We start from the raw sequence: 24,755 nt of genomic DNA on the forward strand, positions 1-24,755 counted from the left end.
AACCCTGATTGTGCACTTTTATTGTCAGATGACAGTTACATTAGATCCAAATGCAAATAAATATTTATCTAAAAAATTTATTACATTCTTTTATACAAAATTACAGCGCATCATACTTTTTTTTAGTGATATTGGGAAACTACTTTCTGATAAATGCATCTCTGTACAACTTATCACTAAACTCCAAATAGACGCCGTCTCAAAGACAGATAAAGAAACTGAATTACTATATGTATAATAGTAGTAAATTTCTAGGATTATTTGTATTTTCCAAAATATATAATTGTTCCAAATTAAAGTATAGCATACAAGCAGTAGTTATTATTGGTGTCAATAAATTGGTTAAGATTAAAATTAAATTTGAGTGATAATACAAAAGTCAAATTACGTGCACAGATTGCTTTCTCCTAATAAAATCAAGCAAAACAAACACTACCTAAAGATTTACACAAATACGAATAATAGGTTTCAATAAATTTATAAAAAATAGTAACATACATCATCGTTAAGTTTTTAAGATTATTATGTAAACCTTTGGCATATCATTTGAATTTGTAAACGTCTATTTTAAGTATAACTAAAATATATACATCACAAGTATAAATACATCATACATAAGTTTCAGTCTACCTTTACAACACTATAGATCTTTCTTATAAACCAAAAGCAGGCAAAGAACCCAATTGTGCCAGTCAACAGGTTAAACAAAAATACCATAATTAATGTGTAACCGAAGTAAAGTAATCCAGATGTGAAATCTTCTATTTGCAACTTGGTGAAGAAATAGTGGCAACAATATAAAAATAAATAGAAGGCGGTAAATCCGGAAGTAAGATAGGATCTCCACCACCAATGATAATCTTCCGCGCAAAGGTGGAAGTAGCACAGTAACAAAGTAGTTTCCGCACACGTTATAACTAATATTAAAAATACAAGAAACAGAAAGCCAAACATGTAATACATCTGTGATGACCAAATTGAATTCAAAATGAAAAATAACTGAATGAATATGCAACCGAATGGCAGGACACCTCCCATTACTATTCCCGGTATAGGTTGAGTGTAGATCGATTGTTCGGGAATAAGTCGTGGTATTTGATTCGTTCGTACAGGATGTTCCAACGCCTATGTATTAAAATATTAACTCAAATTTTGCAGCTGGTTTAATCTTACTCTTTTTCTAAATCCGAAGTATGCTCCGACAAATGTGAGTGGTACCGAAACACCGAACCACAAGGCTAGTAATGCGAGAAGGGTTGTAAAAGGCACTGCCGCTGAACTTCCGTTACCCCACAAAAACAAGTTCATTACGAAAAATAGACAGAAAACTATGCTGCAATACAAAGTCTGATTAGTCAAGTGAGCCGAAGCGTAGCTTATTTACCCTGGGCTAAGCATGGAGGTAAGTAACACGTTGGATTTCCACTTTTCCCCTCCGAAGCTCTTGTAAACTCTAGCCGAGACGTATCCTGCTGGTGTTCCAAGAAGAACGTACAAGACCATGGCACAGGTCATCAGTGCACCTCGATTTGCAGGACTTAGGAATCCCATACACGCGAACGCCAACGTAACCAAAGTCATACAGAAAACTTGAACGCCCGAACCCAACAGAACAGACAGTAACATTCCTTTTCGTGGCGGTCGAAAAACGTCCCCGTGCACAAGTTTCCAACCGAACTCTTCCTGCAACGAAATTTATTAACGGAAATTTCACAGACTCTACACTTACTTGAGCATCCTCGCCGCTGTCAATCTGATTGTACCTCGCTATATCCTTGTGGAGGGTTCTCAGTAGTATCATCGCGACCATTCCGGAGAGGAATAAAACAATCACCAAAGAGTTGAGTATACTAAACCACTGAATGTTGGTATGCGGCATTGATTCCAAAATGTAATCCCATCTCGATGACCATTTTATTGTGTTGTTCATAATAAATGTTACAGAGTAGGTGTATTTAATTTCAAAGTTCTCATTTGATCCTAGGGCCTTGTTTGGAATTTCTAAGGGTTCTTGAGATGTGCAATCCAGTACGCTACAAAAAACGGCCAGTGTGTGTTAGTTAAGGGCAAATTATAATTATGTTCTCAATTAACAATCAATGTGGGGTATACCGCCACCGTTATTCCATGTCCGGGTCGCCAAATAAGAATGGTCATATCTCAGGAACTAGTAAACGTAGAGCTTTTAGGTAAAAAATTATGTAATAAAAGTGGCCAAGAGAAATTGCTGGAAATTATTTTCGAGGGTATAAAATCACCACTAGGGGGTACAACAGTCACGATCAAATGTTTTTTTCACATCAATATTGATTTCTCATGTTTAGTTTAACCGATTTTTAGCAAAGTTGGTCGTTTGAGAGAAAGAAGTTTGGCCAACCAACAGCCTATTTGCTTTATAATTACCTGGTAATTTTACGATCGTCACTAGAGGGCGTTAACTGAAATTGAATTATGATTTTTATTGAAAAAATTAAATGAGATGATTTTATTTTTTTTTTATTGATATTGGCCAAAATATATTAAGATATATGAATTCTTTGAATTTACCGCCCTTTTTTTATATTGGACGATTTTAATTACCTGGAAAACCCAGATATTCAAAAACTATCAGAGATAGGTATAGGACATTACCAAAAGTTGAACGTTTATGGAGGAGCTAAAAGTGAGATTTTTAATTTTAAGTTTTGTAACTTTGGACCTATAAAGAAAACTGTAAATTGATTTTTAATTGTTTGATTGTAGATGTATTTATTTTACTTTTACTTTACCCAAGATAAAAGATATAGAACCTGGAATCAAAATTTAAGTAATAATTTTGACAATATATTTAAATTTTTCCTCTGAATCGAATTATCTTTCTTCGTATATTAACCAAGGTAGTACAATTACACATTTTAAAAAATGTATTCAAATACAGAGGGTTCAATTAAAAAAAATGTACCTATTTATCTTCCTACTTCATCACTGCACCCTATATAATTCAAAATATTTTTAAAATGTGGAGAACATTCAATCATATCATAATACAAAAGCACCTTATGAAAAAATCTAATCTCAAGGCACAATCCGTCCGCACAATCGTGCTCACTCTGTACAGGGTTAACTATCTTAGAAACTAGTAGACAGAGCTTTCGGGTACAAAATGCTGGTAATTATTTTTGAGTGATTCGGGAAATTTCAAATTCCAAATACACCTAATTTAAAGGACAAATTATCCATGCAAATGCAGCTATAACTACAAGAATTACATTGGCATTAAAAAATTATCTAGTGGTGATAGACCTTTAACAATCAGCCTAAGGAACTATGAACCGTTAAACTTAGTTTCTTACTAACCTGTGATGCTTAATACTTCTGGGTATAACTTTAACAGATATGATTCTACCTCCATTTTCTCCAAAACTCGAACCCCATTCCTCTTTAGCACCCGAATGGTATGTAATCGTCAAATCAACATGGTTGTAAATATAGTAAGCGTTTTTATTTGCGACATTCCTATAGCACGTATCCCTCTCGTCCTTCGAATAGCAACCCATGGGGAAACCGATGCTGCAGTACTGATGCTGATCTTCCGTTTCGTAGCAGCTTGTTACAGGCATATTATCGACAATCCAATGGTGTTGATAATTCAAACTGATACCTTTTCTTAGCTTACTTAACAACGTATCTGCATTTCGATCGTTTTTAGTGTATGTTTTATTGCACAATGGCACACAAGTTTGATTCTTCATAAATTCCACCTTGTAGGCGGACGGTCGGATACGTTCGCCGAAAACTACCTGACCCAGATTTTCAACTGGGGATTTTTCATTCTCATTCGGTAAACAAAAATCGAAATGACTATATTCGTAGGGAATAACCGATTCTTCTGTGTTTAGCCGATTTACATATAACAATACCCGAGACTAAAATATTTAGCTATGTAATGCAAGCAAATGTTGTCTTGTACCTTCTTACCTCACAACTGCCGAATTCTTCACCTGATTTACAAAAATTAACAGGAGCAAGTCCAGGTAAGTAGAATGCTTTTGTAAAAGTAAGCAATAGGGTAACAATAACTATGTAGTAACGCATTTTTCTAAGTAAAACAGCCACATAGAATGTTCATAATTTGATGCAACGTATTCTTTTAGCCGGACTATATCAAGAAACGTCACCACAGCAAATACAGATAAAACACGCGCCGACACGTAAGGCTTTTATACTCTCTATAATTAGGTTCTATTGTAACTAATGGTGTTTTTTAAACGAAATATATAAGTGTAATAATTGTAGTGTTCGTTTTGTGAGCCCCAAAACACTCACATTCTCTAATAAAAAAATTAATTTGGTTCGAGTCTTCGGTTCCGTCTGTCTCGAGGTTTGAAACCTTGCTAGTTGCTGCTTTGCTTCATAATGTTGGTACTCCTTTTCGATAAAAATGCAATGTTGCCAATTCTAGTTCATGACAATACAGGTTCAGAGATATAGAATCTATATCTCTGTACAGGTTGCTTCAACAAAGATAGAATACAACAAACGTTAAATCGGGTATATATACCATAGTATAAGAAAGTGATAAACGTGCTTAAAATGAAATCATATTGCCACCAATGGAAGCCTTAAATGAAAATCTACTTATTACTACAGTGGCACCACGCTCAGAAAGTCCCTGACAGGGCGTGTCCGAGGGCGCTAGAAATTTAGACCGTACATTCTGATGCAAAATTTAAAAACACGAAGGGAATTAAATACCTTATCAGATCGTAGATCCAAGCTATGCGTCTTGAAAAAGACGAGTTTATATAAAACTGGAGACGGAAAACGTAAAAAAAAGCAAATACAAGAAGCAAAGTGTAAACTAAAATAACGTGAAACGTCAACTGTCAAAACCAAATAATTAATAATTATGGCGCGGAATGTATCGCGTCGTTTTGCAGACTTTCTATTGGCCAGCCTGAATTATTTCAAAATTAGTTCGCATATTTTCCGGGGCTTTTCTGAGCATGGTGGCACTGTACTCGTGTCGAAAACGTTAACTTTCTGAATAATAAGCGGCGTAACATGCTTGTAATAGTATCACGGCCGATGTGCGACAATTTTAAATTCAAATTAACAAAATCCCCGCGCACTGTTAAGTAAGTACCGTATCGACAGTATCCGCGGCTTTTCCTGAATCTACCGATTGCAGTCGAGTACGGTACAATCAACACTAGACGCGAAACCACTTGTCTTCTGGTAAATTGATACCCATACAAAACAAGCATTTCCAATGCTAAAAGGTATGGTCCGTACGCTCTTCAATTGTGTGGCATTATTTAAAAAAAACAGATGTCTTGTTTTCTATAGGTTGATGCAATGGAGCAGCAATTATCATTTTAATAAATTTAAATTACAATTTGTATGTACCTTAATATGTATGTAAGGTAATAGTGTTTTTTAAACTGTACTTTTTGTTTAGAACATCCTGTACAACGAATTAAAGTGTCTGTTGGTAGAACTGGACGGGTTGGTTTCTCGAATCAACTGCGTCGCTCTAGTTGACGCATGCGTCATGCGATCGTCGGATCTTGAACTGCGTTATTTTTGTAATTATCTTTTACGGAAGTTTAAGAGTTTATTATAGAGAATAGTAGTAGATTCTTCAAGTAAAAAGTGCAATAGACTTATTTTAAGTCGAGCGGTAGGTGGCTTTACTACACACTAATACTTAGTTGTTAGTCCATATACAAATAGAGGTATCGTTGTGGTAAATGGCGTACTTTGTTACCATAACCTCACAAACTGTTTTAGTTTTATAACTTGAAGTACTCAATTTTAATGTGGTATTCACATGGCGTGTTTCAGATGCGTCGTAAAAGTAGCCGCACAGCAGCGAAAGCTACACCTGAAAAACCGGTGGAGTCGCCGAGGAAATCACGTAGACAATCAAAACGCCACAAGAAGTCGTCATCTCCATCGTCTAGTGAGGAACCAGTAGAAGATGTTGTAGTTGAATGTGATCAAAAACAATCGGAGATACAGGCTGGCAAGTCTGTTGAGTCCAAACCAGAAGAACAGACAACATGGAAAATTGCACCTTCATCTACACCAACCGGAGAGGTACAGACGCTGAAGTTGTGTTTAACGAGACCATCATCGTTATCTCCTGAAAAGATAGAAAAATGCACTAGACGGCGAAGGAGCAAGTCAGGAGGTCAAACGGAGGAAGATGTGGTTTCCAATGAAATTATGCTTAGAAAACTTAGACATCGAGGCTCATCTGGTGAGAAGTTTGAAGACCAAGACGAAGATAGTGACCACCAGGAAGATAAAAAAGGTAAAGGTAAGTCTAAAGCTAAACATAAATCAAAAAGTGAGAAAGATCAACAAATACAAGACTTAACGGATATCAGTCAAAGTGAAATTTCTGAAAATGTACAGGTGACACCTCAGTCACCCCAAGCCCCTATCGATATTGCGGTTGATAATGAGAATGTGTCCACTAATGAGAATGAAACAGTTATTCCCGCCGAAACAACTGGCCAACCTGTTGAAACTACCAACTGTGATAAAGCTATTGAAAACGTGGAAACTAATGTCAGTGATGAAAACAATAGAGACAGTGATACACCACCTCCCACACTTGAGCAACAGGAAAGTGATAGAAATCATTTAAATGAACAATTTAAGGGTTTCGATACTGCCCCCGAGTTAGTTAGGGTAGATTCGGAAGTGGTTAAAGAAGTTGTAAGTCCCCAAGTGCGTGAGGAAGTAGTAATCGAGTGTAAAAATGCTGATGACGACAGTGTCCCAAAAGTAGGGGCAGAAGTCGTGAAATCGCCATCTGTTGAAATTAATCAAGAAGAGTCAAGAGATGACGAACCTGAGATATCCCTACCAACGTCTGATGGTCAGAACAAGCCTGAAAGTAATTCTTCAGATGGGGGAGGTAAGTACCTATTTGTAATTTTAATATTCTTCATTGACTATAATTGGGGACAAATTTTTGTTTCACTCTGCCATTTTGATCTTGAGCAGTGGAAGTGGTGTGGGAAGTCATCTGATATACACAGATTGCTAACCTTATGCATTTCATGGGTAGCACATTTAGGTATACTGAAAAGCGCCCTCTATTGAGCAGCAGTATAAACAAAGTATAAAAAAAGTATTGACCATTCTTCCTCCAGAAACAGGAGGTGCAACTTAAGATACTTTGGCTGGCCATTAAGATTTTTTAACATGTCAACAGATGGCACAATTATTAATTTGTTATTACTTTATTTGGAATGTGTCGTTTTTTTTATTTTTGTTGTCTCGTCCAGTATGGGTTTCTTGTTTTGGTTGTTGAATATCAACTTGTCTGAATTATGGCAATTGCCTGAATTTGGGATATTGACCCTAACACTCCTGTTTTTATAGAGCATGTGATACCCTCTGATGAAAGTGCTTCGCATAGCACCCCTGTGTCTACAGAGCAGGTGGTTGCTATGATTCCCATTGAAGAAAGTCCACCAGATACTGCTCCTGTGTCTACAGAGCAGGTGACTCCCATTGAAGCGAGTGCACCAGATGATACACACAATGTAAGCATGGACACTGCAGAAGAGACCAATCGTTCTGACGACGATTCCGCATCGGCAGATGTAACTATGGATACAACTTCGGTTAAGGACTCAACAAGTTTGGATATCACTCAATCATTTAGTCCAGATATTCGGCAAATTGTGGAAGTTAATGAAGAACTTCAAAATTTAAAAAATGACACGTTGCAAATTTTGGAAAAGGTAGCGAAGCCTCGGGTTGCACGCACTTGGGGTAGTCCCTATATATCATTAGAACTCATGAAAAATTCCCTCCAAAAGATCGACGTCAACACAATAAAACTATTTTGTCCGAACGTTAAACTTCTACAGGAAGATGAAGTTAAAATGGATATTCGTGAGAGAAAATCTTCACACATGCAAGAGGGTAGGGAGAGACGTATCAATCGAAAGGTTTCCATTGATTTCAAACCAGAAGATGGAGAATCAAAGAGGTTAAGCACACAAAGTTCTGTAAACTCTGAAATAGAGGAGGCTGTCGAACCGGAAGTCGACAATTCCAATATTATCGCCATGAATCGCAAGATCTCTATTGTTGATGATACGGCTAGTAAACTGAAACCTCCTCCCAGCCCGGCCAAAAATCCGATTTCAGAGTTGCTTTACATAACAAACCTTGTGCGACCCTTCACTTTGAAACAACTGAAGGAATTACTGGAACGAACTGGGAAAATTCGCGAGAATGGATTTTGGACAGATCGTATTAAATCAAAGTGTTATGCGTATTACGAAACTGCTGAGTAAGTCAAAATAGGCAGTGGTATCACACTGTAATCACTGAATTACAGGGAAGCAGAGGCAACGCGTAATGCCTTACACGGAGTGCACTGGCCAATAGGAAATGGCAAAAAATTAATAATCGAGTACTCGACAGAAGAGGATTTGGAAAAAGCAAGGAACCCGACACCACCCCCACCTCCTCCTGTTGTTCCTCCACCTCTTATGGCCAACGTAGCAACTTTAGATAAACAGGTTCCTGTGGATGAGGTATAAGCCCTCTCTTAGTATTTTCATTTGTTTCTATTAATCTTTTAGCCACCCAAGAACAGTAAACCTGAAGAAAGCGAAAGACCAGTGAAGGAGCATCAGCATTCAAGAGGTGACGGTCACGTTCGGGAGTGGGACATCGGTAAAGAAAACATGCACAAACCCCGATACCGAAGCAGAGAACGAGACGAAAGGGATAGGGAACGGGGTCGTGAACGAGAAAGATTGGAAAGACACAAACGTAGGAGAACCCCTTCACCTACCGACAGTATGTTTACTTTTTTGGTCTCAATTTATGCAGATTAAGTCAGCTATGCATTCCAGCAATAAATTTGCATATTTGATCTGAGTTAGCAAAAATATGCAAACCACCCTTAAAGATTTCATAATTCTGTTTCTTAAAACAACATTGATTTATTGCTTACTTTATTACCATAAATTATCCATTGCTATCTTCATTTAATTTCTAATAATTATAATTACAATAATAACAATTCTAGATTACCTGAATCGCAAAGAAAAAAAGAAAGAGGAAGACGTACCTCAAAAGTTAATGGACGACCTATTTAGAAAAACAAAAACCACGCCAAGCATCTATTGGCTGCCTCTCACTCCCGATGAGGTATACCCACAATAATGTCCTACCAAGTTTTATTCTCGCTTTCTAGATTGCAACAAAGCAACAGCAAAGGCTTCTGCGAATGGCAGAACACAAACGGCGAATGGAAGAATCGTCACGTGGTAGTAGGGGTGATTACGGGCGGGGGGCTCCATACCGTCGAAGATATGATTAAACTTGAGTATATTATCGCAAATCGTGTTTCGCAGGTTTACACATTTCTCACTCGCTGAACTGACTTGCTCATTTTTTTGCATGTAGGTTTCTTAAATATTTCTAAATTTCAGATATCTGCCTGCATTTTAAGCGTTAACTCGACAATTTTGTTGTTTTTTTTTTAATGAATTGGGATGTGTTTTCAAAATTTTTAATATGGTTTCATTTGATCTTTTATTTTTGGGTACAAGTGGTGGTAATGTGTATAAATTGTGTGTGTGTTAACACCTTTTATTATAGGGTTATCTACAGCCTAGGTGGTTTAATTAAAGATGAAGCTCCAATTCAACTTCGACAAGGATATCCATTCCACTTTTACTGGCATCTTCTGTCACAATGTTACTAATACTGTTTCCGCGTACCATGTAATTAATTGTGTGCATATTAACAAAGAAAGTTTTTTTCGTAGTGGCATGAGAAACATTGCCTATTTGTAGACGTACAATTTATTAGCTCATTGTAAATATTTGATTAAAGTATTTATCACACTTGTCTACTTTTAATAATGTTCAAATTCCCGTTGTAAAAAAATATATGTGAAATCTAGAAATAAATTTATATACTGCCATTTATGTTGTGTTTGCATTGTGGAGGTTATAAGAAATTAACACCTTGGCTTTGACAATCTTTTATTATTTGTTTCATAGTTGGGGTTGGTAGCAGTATTGTGTTGTTTGTACAAGTACAGATGGGCGAGTGTTGCAATTCAAACCAACCCTTCAGCAAAGGTAATGTGTAGTATTATGTCAGAATCAACAATCTTTCCAGAACCTTCCATCCTCTGTAAAACCCAAGGATGCTGTAATTCTAAATCTATTGCAAACTAGCGATGTCTATATTCCAACTTGCAATCCATTCAAATTTTAATCTACCTGAACAGTGCGAGAAAATAAATAATATAAAAGACTCTGAATTAGAAACCAAGAGTATTTCACTGTACGAGGAAATGAAGATGGGCGAAATAAATAAACTTGATGAACTACCTCAGTTACATAAACAAAATATTTTCATCTTTTAATAGCTGAACCGTTATGTTATATAATAAATTTAGCTCTTCAATATGGTATTTATCCAGAACGTTTAAAAACAGCAGTTGTAAAACCACTTTAGAAAAAGGGGAACCCAGTAACGTGTGCAACTCAGGCTAATCAGCTTTTTTTATCCAGTTTTTCCAATGTTTTTAAGTCTGTCATAAAGAAACAACTTACTACCTAACAACGGTTAATAGTAATTAGAATCAAATAACGCACAAGGATGCGTATATCGCGAGGCCCTTTGGCCTGGGCAAAAAAAGGCTGATTGACCTGTAGTTGCACATGTTACTGGGGTCCCTTTTTTTTCTTTGGGGTCCCCTTTTTTTCTTTGGGGCCGAGTACTTTAATTTTCGAGCCAAGTAATATCATTTTACTGACGAGTTTTGTATTAAATTTCAATTGTCATATACTATGCGATCAAAAATGAGTTGCTGTCGGGTCACCTTTGGAATTTTTGTTTACATGGGAAATCGTACTCAACTTGAACTCCCAAAGGCAACTCAACAGCAACTCATTTTTGATCGCCCGTTAGAACATTTGATTAATGCCAATCTGTCAATGATCACAGGAGTCATTATAGACATTTAGCAATGTGACTGCGCTAAAGGAAAAGTGGCAGGTGCGGCCGGTAAAGTGACAAGTGCGGCCGGTAAAGTGACAGGCGGCAGGAAAAGTGGACTGGCCTCCCTCTGTCATGGAAACTAACATTTTCCTGACATAAAGTAGGCATGAAATAGCTATTTGTATAACAAGGGAGGAAAGTTAAAGATTCCCTCCCGCGTGTGAAGTTTAATGCCCGACGCGAAGCGGAGGGCAGTAATCACACAAGGGAGGAATATGTACTTTCCTCCAGAGTTATACATATGATTTTTTCTACTACCTCAACTTTAATTTAGCAAAGATTTCTACGGTAAGATGACCGCTTGCCATCTAGTTACCTACACTAAAAAATTTAGGATGTATCCATGGTGAAGTTATGTTGCCATGGTAGCGGTATAAACAGTACAGTAAACTTACACGAAGCTGCTGTTATACACTGAATGCGTTAAAAAAATTATGCAACAAATCCACATTGCTTACTGTGTACTGCTCAAGCTTTCACTCGCACATTCGATAATATAATATTTCAAATTGGGGTGGCAGTGCGCATGTGCAACGGATCCTAGTATTGCAAAAACGAGCTCCTTACCATGTAAAACTCCCTGTACTTAGGATATTTTTTAAAGAGTTAAAAATACTAACGGTAGTTGACACATATATCCTCGAAATATCTTGCTACGCGTTTAAAAACCAATCAAGTTTCATAAATCCCGACACACACGTAAAAAAACTCACTTGTATCCTTGTAGACATAGGACCACACTCTTTCAAAAGAATTTGTTATTCCGAGCGTGCCAAATTTTCAATGCCTTACCGAGCAATATTAAAGAAATTACTTCCTTTTCGAAATTGAGAATAACGCTCAAAAACTTTTTGATGGAGCAGTCATATTACCACTTGAGCGAATATCTCGAAAGATGATTTTATTGTTTATTGTTCATTGTATGCTTTACCTTAACATTATAATTTATGTAAAATTGACACATTGTTCCGTACGTTCTGTCCTTATACAAGTATATGGAATGTATTTCGTGACAAATAATAAATATGATATGATATGATAACAGTAGCTTGTGTACTGGTCGTTTCTGTAATTTTTCATCAGGAAATATGGAAATAGAAAGTGATTTAGAGGAAAACATTCCCTCAGACATTTTAGAAGAAGCTAATCAGGCATCGCTTGATCTATTGCCTGCAAAATCTAGGGACAGATACGAAATAGTTATTTACATAAAAGTCAGGAAAATGACACGTCATTACTGGCGAGGAAATTTGAAGTACGAGGCCCCTTTCGGGCCAAGCACTTTAATTTCCGAGTCAAGTAATGTCATTTTATTGATGAGTTTTGTATTAAACTTTACCCAAAATCGTAGTTTAATATAAAATTTCAATTTTCATAACATTTGGTTAATGTCAATCCGTCAGTGATGACAGGAGTCATTACAGACATTTAGCAATATGACACGTGCGGGCGGAAAAGTGATAGGTGCTGCCGGTAATGTGACAGGTGCGGCAGGTAATGTGACAGGCGACAGGAAAAGCAGTTTGGTCTGCCTCTGTCATGGAAATTAAACTTCCCCGACATAAAATAGGCATAAAAATGAAGGTTTCAGGACGATTTTAGGTAAACATAGTTACTTGCACATTATTTTCATAAAATAAAGGATGGAATTGCGTTTATTGCAGTTTGCTGTATGTCTTCGCGCATTTTAATATCGTCATATCAATGCGTTTTTCCATGGTAACATTGGAAGGGCGTGGTAAAGTTTATAAAACGGATTGCTTTTCCACTGGTTACCTACTACATTTATATTTAACGTATGTACAAAAACATGGTCGATGAAATTCATTATGACCTACAATTATCGAAATACAGCAAAAGAATGGACCTCTTAAGAAATGAATTTATTACGAGGTTAATTGAAAACTATTGCTATGTTAAATATTACAAATCAATAATTAAAAGCTCTAAAAAATATGCATAATTAACGACGTTACGACGCATCTGTCGTTAGGCAACCTTTCGTTCACCGCCGCGACGCTACTGGAAATTCAGCGCAGGTCTAAAGTACGCCAACGGTTTTTTGTACATTATAATGTTGAAATATATTTGTAAACCTTTCATGCAAAGTGGTTATGCAAAGAATATGAATGAAGGCTAATTATTTCCATATTGAGGTATGTACTTCCAAAATTGGGAATGTAAGTGAGATATGTGCGTGTGTGACAAGCATGGCCAATCAATATTCCACCTACTTACTTAATTTATTCCATTTTTAGATTTTGGTCCTCTACATGTTATCACTGATACCATGGCCGGGACCGACAATATTCAAAATATCATGCCCAAAAGATAACGCAAGAATAGTGAGAAAAATAATCCAAAATAAATGGATTCCCGTTTTAGAGAAATATAAAGTTAGTATTCCATTAGAATGTCCTTTTCATCCGTTTAGAGATATTTTTGGGCCACAAGAAGCGGCGAAACAACAGCACCGGCCGTCTCAGTGGACTTGCGGTTTATGTGGAAAATCTTTTTTTGAAGAAAAGTATTTGGATTTACATTTTGACAATCGCCATAAAAATTATATTAATATGGTAAGATTCTAAATTGAAACAATACTCTACTGAACTGAATACCTGTTACCGTTAGGCAGAAGATGCCGTGTGCCTTGCTGATTACTGCGATATAATTCGGTGCGATGTACTAAAAACACAAGATGAAAAAATTGTATATCCAGACACTGTAAATACGGACATTGAAATTTGGAGAGAGACTTCCACTTATAGAACCGAACTGATTTCTACAATCCCCAGAGAGGTAATGAAGTATAAGTCAAAATCTTTGCCTACAAAGAAATCGAACGGGCCGTCAAAACAAATAGATCATTGCCAGAAGTATGATAATCTTAAGGAGGCAAAGAAAAATAACGGTACCTGCACGGTTGTAAATGGTTTCGATTCTATACTCCAACTTTTAGAGGATGCCAATTCCAGTAGTGAGGACGATAAATCCCAAAATAATAGTTTTAATGGAGTATGCCAAAATGATCTAGTCGATTCTGCATTGCCGGCCTCTGACAAGCAACAACGTATTGCAGAATTACAAAAACTTAAAGCGAATTGTAAACCGGAGGAATTGCAGTTGCTAAAGACAAAATGTGAAATATTAGTGAGAGATTGTATTGCAGGGTTGTTAATACATTTGTCGATTAAGGATTTTAAGGAAATAGAAGGTAACAGATTTTTGCTTGCGTAACGCATTCATAATAATTGTAGAGGAGTTGAATCGTGCAGTGTGTTGGTATTTGACGTGTGATAGATATTGGGAGGACTCGCAGGGAGATTTCCGGCAATTTCCATGGGGTTTATTGTGCATGATAGTAATGGTACTATCTTTGGGGATCTGCATATGTTACTACATCATATGGGTTTTATTTGAGTAAGTGTTTTTTTTATTCATGTACCATTATGTAACATGTTCAAACAACGAGATTAGCACGGATGATGTCAGCGTTACAAGTGCGAGTATGACGGACAGATCAACTCCTTCACCGGCGCATGCATTGAGACATGATGCATCACAAAGTAGTGATGGGCACCAGCAATATAACGAAGATTATTATGGAACTTCTGATAAGGACAATGAATATATTTATGTTACCTACCCACCAGATCTGAAGCGAAGGTTGCTCGAAAGGTATATCCATAGACATCACAAAAAAACCTACTTATTGTTATACATTATTTTTGTGCGGTACCTAAACTCCCTACCCTCAGAACAACATTCTTTTTTTTTGCACTATTTACATTATGCAAGGACTAACTCTATTCCCCATGATACACTTAACAAATGGTACTGGCAGTCAGTGATCAGCATTTACTTATGTAAACAGAAATGCATGTCAAATCTGCCAGAAATCTACACCTTTTACATATAGCATTAACATCCTTAGAAAGTGTTAACTATGGTAACAGCGGTTTGTTGTTAATTTTAACAAAATTTAATTCTTGTGAGAATATTCTATGGCCAAATGTGAATTTCAGTTCTTTTAAGTTTACCTACCGTCTTATCTTGTTTAGTGCTGCTAAATATGTTCTCCCATATCCTAGTTACAATAAATTTAGACCGATTAGCTATATTAACCTAGCAGAAGCCCTGAAGCAAAAGAAACAGCAGTGCAAATTAGTAATAATTAATTGGGTTCTTCCCCACTTGCTGTTTCTTTTATCTTCAATGCCAGATTTTATGTAGATAAAAAAATTGTCTATTAGAATGAAATTAGGTCATTTAAACTATACCATGGTCTTCAATAGATAACAAGAGATTTCCATTGTAGTTGCTACAATCGTACCACACGCTTGTAACCGCTAGTTCTACAGAATGACTGGCCATGTAGATAATCCAGCAGCACCTCCAAGAATCCAATATAGAGTAGCGTCATGCTGTAGCCAGTGCTAATTACTACGCGATCAAAAATGAGTTGCTGTCGAGTCACCTTTGAAATTTTTGTTTAAATGGGAAATCGTACTTAACTTGAACTACCAAAGGCGACTTGACAGCAACTTATTTTTGATCGCCCGTTATTATTCAATCTCTTTTATACACTAGTGATTTACAGTTAGATTTTTTGCTTTTTACATCTACCTAACTACCTATACTTTCGAAACGCTGCATGTTCTTTAGTAATTTCAAATAGTGTTTTAATACCTACGTATTTCAAATCTGGTGTATTTTTCAAGAACAGTTGATATTTCTACAGTTTTTTATATTAATAAAATGAATTATAGGATCTATATTGCGTTAATAAAATTGCTTACTAAATTCTTGATCAATTGTTTCATATTTTCCTGTAGTACCACCAATAGGCCGCCTTAACTAAGAACTACGTACCTATCTAAGTTGTTTTTAGCGTAACACAACGAAGTAGAGGTAACGCTTATGTGCTCGATTTTTTCTCATCTGTCTGTCTGTTTCATCGAGGTCTGGGTCTGGGCCCCTGTGCCACCTAGGGATTTCATTTACAGTTGCATTACGCGGCAACACCCACGAGTGGGTTTTGCGTGGGTTTTGAAACATTTTTTGTTCTGTTTTCTGGGCGAAGAACAGTATCCATCATCAAATAGGACTCAGTAATTTTTTATTTAATTTTTTATTCAATGACCCAGTTTTGCTTAACATTAATAAACTGTAGTTGCATTAGTTAATATTTATTTACTTGATAAAAGGAATCGCTACCGTTTACAATCATAATAATCAAATATAGTGAGATATAATATCCTCTAAAAAAATAAGAAGAAAATCAAGGAAAAAGAAATCAAAAATAAAAGCCTGGCCAAGTTGAAAAAAAAATTGTTTGAATTCAAACATTAGGCACAACAATAAAAGAATAAAGAACTGTATACATGATTACAAATATAAACTTGGTGACATCAATCAATCATATTAAATATTTAATTTCTATCTTTTTGATTATAAAGAAATACTTTTTTTAATAGAAGTTTGCATAAGAAAACGAGCTAGATATTTAAAGTTGTGGGTGGTTTTGTTTTTGAAAAATCGCGATAGGTGGTGACATACGTCTAGGCCACACACCTCACATCAGAAAGAATAGCAAAACGGGAAAAGATACGAAACACTGTATATTAGCAATAGTTCTCTCAAAAAATGCAACTTTTGTCCTTACGTGAACAACAAAAAAAAGAATTTGTTATTCCGAGCGTGCCAAATTTTCAATGCCTTACCGAGCAATATTAAAGAAATTACTTCCTTTTCGAAATTTAGAATAACGCTCAAAAACTTTTTGATGGAGCAGTCATATTACCACTTGAACGAATATCTCGAAAGATGATTTTATTGTTTTATTGTTCATTGTATGCTTTACCTTAACATTATAATTTATGTAAAATATTTATATTTATATTTTACACATGACACATTGTTACGTACGTTCTGTTCTTATACAAGTATATGGAATGTATTTTGTGACAAATAATAAATATGATATGATATGATATGATATGATGATATGAAAAGGCTGTATCGTCTAAGAGTAAAAAAGTTAGTATGGGGACACCTATGAGTAAAAAATAAATACTCGTAGTCGGCTTTAGATAAGTAGAAATCACCACCGACTTATCTATGGGAAGCAAAGGTTCGAACTCGTTTTGATACTACTGTTCTATTTTCCAATGGAGTGATAAGATACATATAGAAGTAGGCACAAAAGAAAGATTAAACGACACTACTTATGTAGTATTATACTATTATTAGTATAATCGAATAAAATGAAAGAATGCAATCGTACAGAACAGCATTTTCATTTATATCAGCCATTGACATTTGAACACCAAACAGTTTTTAAAATTACCAAAACAAGGCTTGTAAGCTCTTTCACAAACACCTACCAGAAGGATCTTTTGGGACTCCAAAAGATTCTTGCAGATTATCTGCTCACTCTTTAAGATCCTTGAAAACTTTTAAAAGTGCTCACAGTCTCACAAAGGCTCGTCTGTTAAAGAGGGGTAAGAATCTCAAGAATCTAAAATCGTTATTAAAGGCTCTTAAAGACGTTTATAGAAACTTTTAAAAATTTGAGAATCTTAAAAGAGCCTTTAGAAGACAGATTTTTATAAGGGCTTTTAAACCCCTATACACTGTTGGGAAATCTGAAAGGCTTAAATGCAATATGTGATATCCTTATAATTTGAAACAGGAATTTTCAGCATTATGAAATAGATTTGCCTAAAGGAAGAAAAACACATATGTATGGAAGATCAGAATTGCTTTAATGAGAGAATATTGTCTGAAATATCAAAAATGAAATGTATGAAAATAAAAAATACCTTGGCGATATGAAACATAGCGTATAGTACCTACTACAATACAAATATGTACAAAAAATGCCTAAACGATTATGTGGAAAGAGCTTCATCCTTTTTTATATTTTCCGCCTTATCCCACAACTTAATGGTGTTTACACACGCAGTTAACACGACATCCTTCTTTGGATGAACACATAATGAGTTTAGTACTTTTCCCGATGTATGTAATAACTTTCGTTCAATATTCCCACTTACAAGATTCCAGCAAAACAATTCCCCAGTGGCGGATCCAGACAAAACATGATTGTCAGTATAGCTAATGGCGCTTTGAATGGTCATTTCGTTAGTACGATGTCCAACATATCTAAAGAAAGACACCAAATTAGGCAGATTCCACAAACTAGAAAACTAGTACATACTCTCCGAGTAGTTCTCCAGTGTTTTTGTCTAGTAATCGTATTGTATTATCCGATGAACTGGCTAGTATACATTGGCCATCACGTGAGAAACTTACAGATGTAATTGGTGCTAAAAATGATCTGTGTAGACATTATGCTTCAATACAAATCAGTAATACCTCCTACAAAGTCAACGTGACATGCACCATTTCGTAAATCATACCGTCTGATAGAGCAGTCAACAGATCCAGTCAAAATTTCGGTATCAGAAACGCAAATGGACGTTATGCAATCCTTGGCCTCGTTTAAAACCTGAATCGGTTCGTTTCGTCGGGAATTCACATCCCAACACATAACCGCATTATCTAAACCTCCGGAGATCGCAACGCTGGACTCTTCGTTGAAGGTAACACAGTTTACTGTGCTGGCATGCCCGCGTAACCTACGAAGAGGTTGTCCGGTTGATACATCCCATAAAATGACTGATTTGTCCGATGAGCAGGACACGATTCGACTGCTGTCGCAGGATGAGGCACAATCGAGTACTTCGTTTCCATGCCCGTAGTAGGTCTTCAATACTAAGTTTCGGTATGGATTCCACAGTTTTATTTTTCTGTCTGAACCACAAGTCATACAATAGGAACCATCGACTGTAAAGTGGTAACATAAAAATTGACTTAACCTCAAATACTTACCATTAAATCGAACAGATCTAATAGCACCCTGATTGCAATCTATTGTTAACATGCACTGCAGATTCCACTTCTCATTCGTCATTTTATTTTACCTTTAATTACTAGGGAAAATTTAGGTTAGCTTTAGGATAAGGAGAGCAAAGGACTCACAACTGTACATTTATTGAATAAAAACATGTAACTAAGAACTGCCTAATTGTTTAATTCGTTCATCTAAATTATGCATTAAGGTATTTTGGTGTATGTTTAAATTCTGTACTAATTGCCCTCCTAAACTATCCAGTGTTCGTACCAGGTCAGCTTGTGCAGTCTGAATGTTTGGTATCGCGCTGTAACTTACAAGTTCATCTTTGCTTAAAAACTTCCCCTCGTAGATTCCAGCTGAAATGTGCCATTTAATAACACTTTACTCAAAAAAGAGTGTTACCCATCAGTATAATTTCTGGAAATTTCTTCGATATCTTCAGCAACTTTTTAATTTCAGGTTCTGGACTGAAAACTATGAAGTTGCGTGACACGTACAATGATAAAGCTGCTTCATATGCCGTTCCCTTTACTGCCAATTCCATTGTACGCCGCCCAAAATTTTGAAAATGCATTTTCTCTTTCTTAAATGACGCAAAAGCTTTGAACTTTTGGTCACTGCTCATCGGATTCATGTGGTAAAACGCTACTAATCGCGAGCTTTGGAACCATCTAAACACTTCGCCTGCAATTATTTCCTGATATGGATTCTCGCCATCCTTCGCGTAAATATTGCCCTTATTGCAAAACTCTATCGGAGTTTTTACTTTTCGTGGAAACATCGGCTTGGTAAGTTCTAAAAAGGTAGCCTTCACATGATGTGGGAGTTGAGGTTTTTGAATGTTTATTTTGGAACGAAAGCGAACTGACTGAAGTAGTGGTGATGGTGGTGAAAGGTGGAACACTAAAATAGTCAAAGTTAATAAAGTGCTAATTACACACACTGACACACTTCTTACATTGCTTTATTAATAGCATTGTGGGTTTTAAAAATTAAAAGTATAAATTCTTAAATTATTACATTAATGTGTGGTTATGTTATTTGAATTTGCAGTTTCTGTGATCTCTCAGAGATGGCGTTCTGTTTATTCAGTGTTGCACAATTTCAGTAGAACTGAAGAAAGGGAACACATCAATTTCTAGACGGTTGCTTCTGAAAAGAAAGCGCGAGTTTTATATTTGTAGGTACCTTTTTGTGTGTGCTTTTTTTAATATAGATTACCCATATTTATATAAAAATTGTAAGACGTCTGTATTTTATTCAATTTCACTTGACATTTCGTGTTCGACACCTGAATAAACATCCATTTCGTACACGCCCTGTATACCACTTGTGACAGCGTCTCTTGTATCTACTAGATTGTGTACATTAAGCATTAACCCTACTTTTTAAATCAGTAATCACTAAAATGAACGAAGGTTTGTTTTGATTCAACTGATCTTATTCACATTGTCGAAATTCTAGATTTAGGTGCGGAAATAAAAAAATATGATCTTGAAATTCAATCTATCGAATCGGAAATAGCAAAACTGCGACAGAAACTGAACAAATTAAAAACCAAAAAGAATGAACTCGAAAAACAACACAATTTAGTCAAGAGTTTTGATAAAACTGCGGAAGACTTGTATAAAGGAACTGACTTTCCTTGGTCTGCAAACCTAACTGCACTACTTCGGGAAAAATTTAAACTAGAAGAGTTTAGACCTACACAATTAGTGGCCTTAAATGCGACATTATCAAAGAAGGATTTACTTTTGCTTATGCCAACAGGCGGTGGTAAAAGTCTGTGTTATCAACTCCCTGCTTTAGTTGGAAAAGGAACTACTTTAGTCGTTTCTCCTTTGTTATCATTAATTGAAGATCAACAGATAGCTTTAAGAAAATTAGGTATTGTGAGTAAATCGATTAACTCGAGTACACCTAAGGAAATTAAAAAGGAAATTAATGATTACTTATCGAAGGGTACTAAGCCGGTTATTAAATTGTTGTATGTTACACCTGAGTGGTTAAGCAAAAGTAAACTATTTAAATCCTATCTACAGAAATGCTACGCAATGGGAAACTTGGAACGTATAGCCATTGGTGAGTTGTCTCTAACTCCCTACAGAATGTCATCATTTTAATTTAAGATGAGGTGCACTGTTGTTCGCAGTGGGGTCATGATTTTCGTCCAGATTACCAGTTTCTTAGTTTATTAAAGGATATGTTCCCCAATGTTCCCATCATTGGGCTAACTGCAACTGCCACCCTTTCGGTTCTGTTTGATGTACAGAATATGTTGAATATCAAAGGATGCTTAATTTTCAGGTCATCTTTTAATAGGCCAAATTTATTTTACAAGGTTAATATTCCAGATTGCTACAAATGCTATATCCGAATGCCCTTCTGATTTCATAACTCACCTGGTATTCACATTCAAGGGGGAACCACTTGAAGGTGCATTGTACATAGGCATTAGACAATACTCTTAAGATCTTTATGGATAGTAGATATGAATACTATAATTCATATCCTATAGGAATTTACAAAAGAATAACAATGAGAATGAGTTTCTCAAACTGTGACAATACGTTTATGCACGATACTTTCAATGCTTCCAATTAATGTACAGTGATATTTATTAAGAAGTAGAGGGATTTATGTGTACTCTTTCAATCTCTTCAAAATTACTTCTTAAAAAAAAAATATAGATGTGGTCATATGTGTATGTGGTCAAACTTCTTGGTTTCGTTATCAGGAATACACTCAACTTCACGAATATACAGACAATGCTAACCTTATATAATGCGTTTATTAGATCCAAGCTTGAGTATGCTGCATGTATCTGGTCTCCTCAAACTCTCAAAATACTCAGACATGATCGAAAAAGTGCAGAAAAAGTTCATCCGAGTAATGTTTTTTAGGTCAACCCAAAATTATCCACATTTGATCTCTTACGGTACCCAGCTTAATTACTTAAATAGTACTTTCGGCTTAGATATAACGAGGTTAGAAACCCGACGGTACATTGCCTCCACAATTTTTGTCTTCAAAATTTTACACAACTTGTTATACTCTTCCGAATTACTTCAAGTAAGCTTAAGGTACCATTTGTTAAGCTAAGGCAAAATAATACTATTTTTGTAGTTAACAACACAACTTCCCCACTTATTAAGATCTTGATCACTTTAAATAAGTTATCCTCAGTTAATGATATCGACTTTTTTCACGATCCCCTAAATTCAATAATAAATAAAATTAGATCTTAAGTCCTAATATTTGTTCAGACCCCCAGTGCCATGTAATTAGAATTTTTATTCTGTATGGTTTCTGGTTAAATAAATAAATAAATAAATAAAATATTAATTAATGTGAATGTTAATGCTTTGGCGTCAGCGTATTTTAACTTTTGTGCGTGTGCGAACTGAAGAAAAAGTTGACATTTTCAATTGGTATAGTGCCTTAAGGCTGTTCCAAAATTTGTAAACTTTTGAGGGTATGTAACATACTTTACCATGATTTAATTTATGCTGTACATGACCTGTATAAGTGGTTTCCCTCGATATATACATTCGATTAGGCATTATATAAATCATTTTCTTTTTAAGGTAATACCTAAGCCTCAACAAACTGAACAGTGTTTAGAGTATCTTGAAGGTATACTAAAAAATAAGTTCAAAAACAAGTCCGGAATCATATATGCCTTGAGTATAAAAGACACAGAGGATTTAGCGCAAGCACTACGGGGTCGTGGTCTAAAGGTACGCCCGTACCACGCGAATCTCGAGCCAGAGTTACGACGCAAAGTACACGAGAAGTGGCTAAACGACGAGTACCAAGTAGTTGTGGCTACAGTCGCATTCGGAATGGGCATCGGTAATTGAGTTAAAGTAACTATTCAATCATTTGATTCCTTTAGATAAACCGGACGTACGTTTTGTGATCCATCACTCGATTCCAAAAAGTATGGAAAGTTTGTATCAAGAAAGTGGTCGAGCTGGAAGGGATGGGAAGGCGGCAAAATGTATTGTGATGTATCGCTTTAGTGATTATTTTCGTGGTAGCGCTATCGTCAATTCTAAAACCGAGGAAACCAAGCTTCGCTCTGTTCTAGAATATTGTTTAGATTCCTCGACGTAATGTATATTTACAGACTGAGGCGTTTTTGTTAAAATATTTTTTAGATGTCGGCGTAAATTGCTAGCAACACATTTTGATGAAAAATGGAATAGTAACGAATGTAATAGAAATTGCGACAATTGTAAAACTTCAACTTCGGTTGTGTGGTACAACATTACACCCGTTTGTAAATATGTGTACGCAATCATTGAGAAAGCAGAGAAAAACGAAGTTCATCTTACACTGTTAAAACTCCTTGACATCTGGTTTAAAGGAGGGGATAAGAATTTAAGAGTTGAGGATGTTCCGATGCCAAAGGTTGAGAGACATCAAGCTGAAGTAATAGTCGCTTATTTACTGATGAAAGGTTATTTAGTAGACTATAAAAGTTATACTGCTTATGCGACTAATTGTTATATTCAAAAAGCACCGGGGTGTTCTCTTGCTCCAGGTACAGTAATTGAAATCCCCATTTCAGCCAGCGTCACCTATCGCGGCCTTTTGAAAAGAAGTGCAGATGCTGAAGGGGAGCCCGATTCTAAAATCATAAGACTGGATTAAGTTATGTTCTAACTAAACAATTTTTGTGATCTAGTTTTTAACATGTAACTAGTTAATAAACACTACTTTTAGAGTACATCTTGATTCCCCTATACCTTTTTAAACTAAAGTAAATTTATTAAATTTTAATATAAAATATAACACATCCAGCCACTTTGTATGTAGTAGTGCATAGGAAGAAAATAAATTGCTGGAACCGTTAGTTGAAGAAATTCGCCTAAATCTTCAAATAAAACTGGAAAACTATAGTTACATTAGGCAACACATCATGCAGGCCTCTTCGTACTCCTCTGAGCACCTAACTTGCTAGCCGATCGTGGCTAATTAATTATTTCTAATTGGAGATGAAGGGCTGATTCTCAATAACGTACCTACATGAGTGACATCCCTAACAAATTTTTATTGCAAATATGGCAATTACGGATTCTACTAACGCGAAATTTAAACTTTAAATGTATATTTTACTTTTTCAATGTATTAAGGGTAGCCTACCGTGACATTGCTTTAGTGACGTCACAACTGGAGATGGGCCACTGCAACGCGATACCAAGACCAAGTAATCAACATCAATAAACATAAATTAAGCAAGCATTACACCAAAAATGTAAACAATTACAAACAATAGCATAACGGTATCACACATATGATTGCATTGCGGTTAAACCAAGTAAATTTCAAAAACAAATATTGAAACACACAAAAAATATAAAATGCGGCAAACAAAACACAAATAAGATATAAAGAAATGCAAAAATTACTACCTGCATTAAATAACACAAAATAACAACAAACATTTATGGAGCGAAACGTTCACGACCGCCATTCAAGACAAGATGCCAAAAGTAACTCCCGTTCGTGCTTTCTAGGTGGCGCAAGCAGCTTTTTCCCACCTAGAAATTGTATGGTTGCCAACTCTCAAAAATGTATGTATCGTCGTAAGTTGTATATACAGGGTGGAACCTTTCAGTACTTATCTAAAAAGCGCAAACGGTTTGCAAACAATTCGATCTGGCAAACGCACCCTATCGTTCACCAGCACCTAAACAGTTTGTGTTTGCAAACGTAATCAAAGCGCAAACACGTTTGGTTCTGGTGAACGCACCCATTGATAAAAAGCAGCCAAACTAGGTAATGA

The 24,755-nt window shown here is 35.9% G+C and overlaps 6 protein-coding genes across 12 annotated transcripts; 3 read left to right on the forward strand and 3 right to left on the reverse strand.

The window, feature by feature from the left end:
• On the reverse strand, positions 1-4,359 carry LOC116161268 (transmembrane 9 superfamily member 2). The gene is made up of 6 exons (XM_031474567.1): positions 3,958-4,359; positions 3,337-3,905; positions 1,730-2,033; positions 1,385-1,683; positions 1,174-1,333; positions 1-1,125 (listed from the first exon to the last, which is right to left on the reverse strand). The coding sequence occupies exons 1-6, from the start codon at positions 4,072-4,074 to the stop codon at positions 622-624; spliced, it is 1,953 nt and encodes a 650-aa protein (XP_031330427.1). The 5' UTR covers positions 4,075-4,359; the 3' UTR covers positions 1-621.
• A 1,146-nt stretch (positions 4,360-5,505) lies between these two features.
• On the forward strand, positions 5,506-9,872 carry LOC116161201 (apoptotic chromatin condensation inducer in the nucleus). Of its 5 annotated transcripts, XR_004143378.1 has the most exons (8): positions 5,506-5,662; positions 5,827-6,910; positions 7,381-8,302; positions 8,351-8,549; positions 8,598-8,817; positions 9,050-9,171; positions 9,218-9,425; positions 9,625-9,872. XR_004143378.1 is itself a non-coding variant. In XM_031474458.1 (7 exons), exons 2-7 carry the CDS (start codon positions 5,827-5,829, stop codon positions 9,341-9,343), a joined length of 2,673 nt encoding a protein of 890 aa, XP_031330318.1. In that variant the 5' UTR covers positions 5,506-5,662; the 3' UTR covers positions 9,344-9,872. The 5 variants fall into 5 exon arrangements, 4 of the variants coding, with proteins under 4 accessions (XP_031330318.1, XP_031330319.1, XP_031330320.1 ...); XM_031474458.1 differs by having other exon boundaries at positions 9,218-9,872; XM_031474459.1 differs by having other exon boundaries at positions 5,521-5,786; positions 9,218-9,872.
• A 2,881-nt stretch (positions 9,873-12,753) lies between these two features.
• On the forward strand, positions 12,754-15,803 carry LOC116162477. 3 transcript variants are annotated; one of them, XM_031476101.1, is made up of 7 exons: positions 12,762-13,196; positions 13,299-13,616; positions 13,672-13,951; positions 14,000-14,254; positions 14,298-14,460; positions 14,518-14,718; positions 15,359-15,803. In XM_031476101.1, the coding sequence occupies exons 1-7, from the start codon at positions 13,170-13,172 to the stop codon at positions 15,384-15,386; spliced, it is 1,272 nt and encodes a 423-aa protein (XP_031331961.1). In that variant the 5' UTR covers positions 12,762-13,169; the 3' UTR covers positions 15,387-15,803. The 3 variants fall into 3 exon arrangements, with proteins under 3 accessions (XP_031331960.1, XP_031331962.1, XP_031331961.1); XM_031476100.1 differs by having other exon boundaries at positions 12,754-13,196; positions 14,518-15,803; XM_031476102.1 differs by lacking the exon at positions 15,359-15,803 and having other exon boundaries at positions 12,757-13,196; positions 14,513-14,696.
• Positions 15,804-17,786: 1,983 nt separating this feature from the next.
• On the reverse strand, positions 17,787-20,066 carry LOC116161413 (WD repeat domain-containing protein 83-like). Its single transcript, XM_031474748.1, has 6 exons — positions 19,920-20,066; positions 19,364-19,864; positions 18,937-19,317; positions 18,421-18,891; positions 18,263-18,371; positions 17,787-18,207 (listed from the first exon to the last, which is right to left on the reverse strand). Exons 3-6 carry the CDS (start codon positions 19,016-19,018, stop codon positions 17,934-17,936), a joined length of 936 nt encoding a protein of 311 aa, XP_031330608.1. The 5' UTR covers positions 19,019-19,317; positions 19,364-19,864; positions 19,920-20,066; the 3' UTR covers positions 17,787-17,933.
• On the reverse strand, positions 19,118-19,938 carry LOC116162404 (39S ribosomal protein L10, mitochondrial-like). The gene is made up of 3 exons (XM_031476019.1): positions 19,920-19,938; positions 19,364-19,864; positions 19,118-19,317 (listed from the first exon to the last, which is right to left on the reverse strand). Exons 1-3 carry the CDS (start codon positions 19,936-19,938, stop codon positions 19,118-19,120), a joined length of 720 nt encoding a protein of 239 aa, XP_031331879.1.
• Positions 20,067-20,264: 198 nt separating the features above from the next.
• On the forward strand, positions 20,265-23,696 carry LOC116161412 (ATP-dependent DNA helicase Q1-like). The gene is made up of 6 exons (XM_031474747.1): positions 20,265-20,379; positions 20,426-21,043; positions 21,091-21,302; positions 22,549-22,816; positions 22,860-23,076; positions 23,125-23,696. Exons 1-6 carry the CDS (start codon positions 20,370-20,372, stop codon positions 23,618-23,620), a joined length of 1,821 nt encoding a protein of 606 aa, XP_031330607.1. The 5' UTR covers positions 20,265-20,369; the 3' UTR covers positions 23,621-23,696.
• The last annotated feature ends 1,059 nt before the right edge of the window (positions 23,697-24,755 follow it).

This window comes from Photinus pyralis, unplaced genomic scaffold (assembly GCF_008802855.1).
Source record: "Photinus pyralis isolate 1611_PpyrPB1 unplaced genomic scaffold, Ppyr1.3 Ppyr1.4_LG10, whole genome shotgun sequence".
Taxonomy (NCBI): domain Eukaryota; kingdom Metazoa; phylum Arthropoda; class Insecta; order Coleoptera; family Lampyridae; genus Photinus; species Photinus pyralis.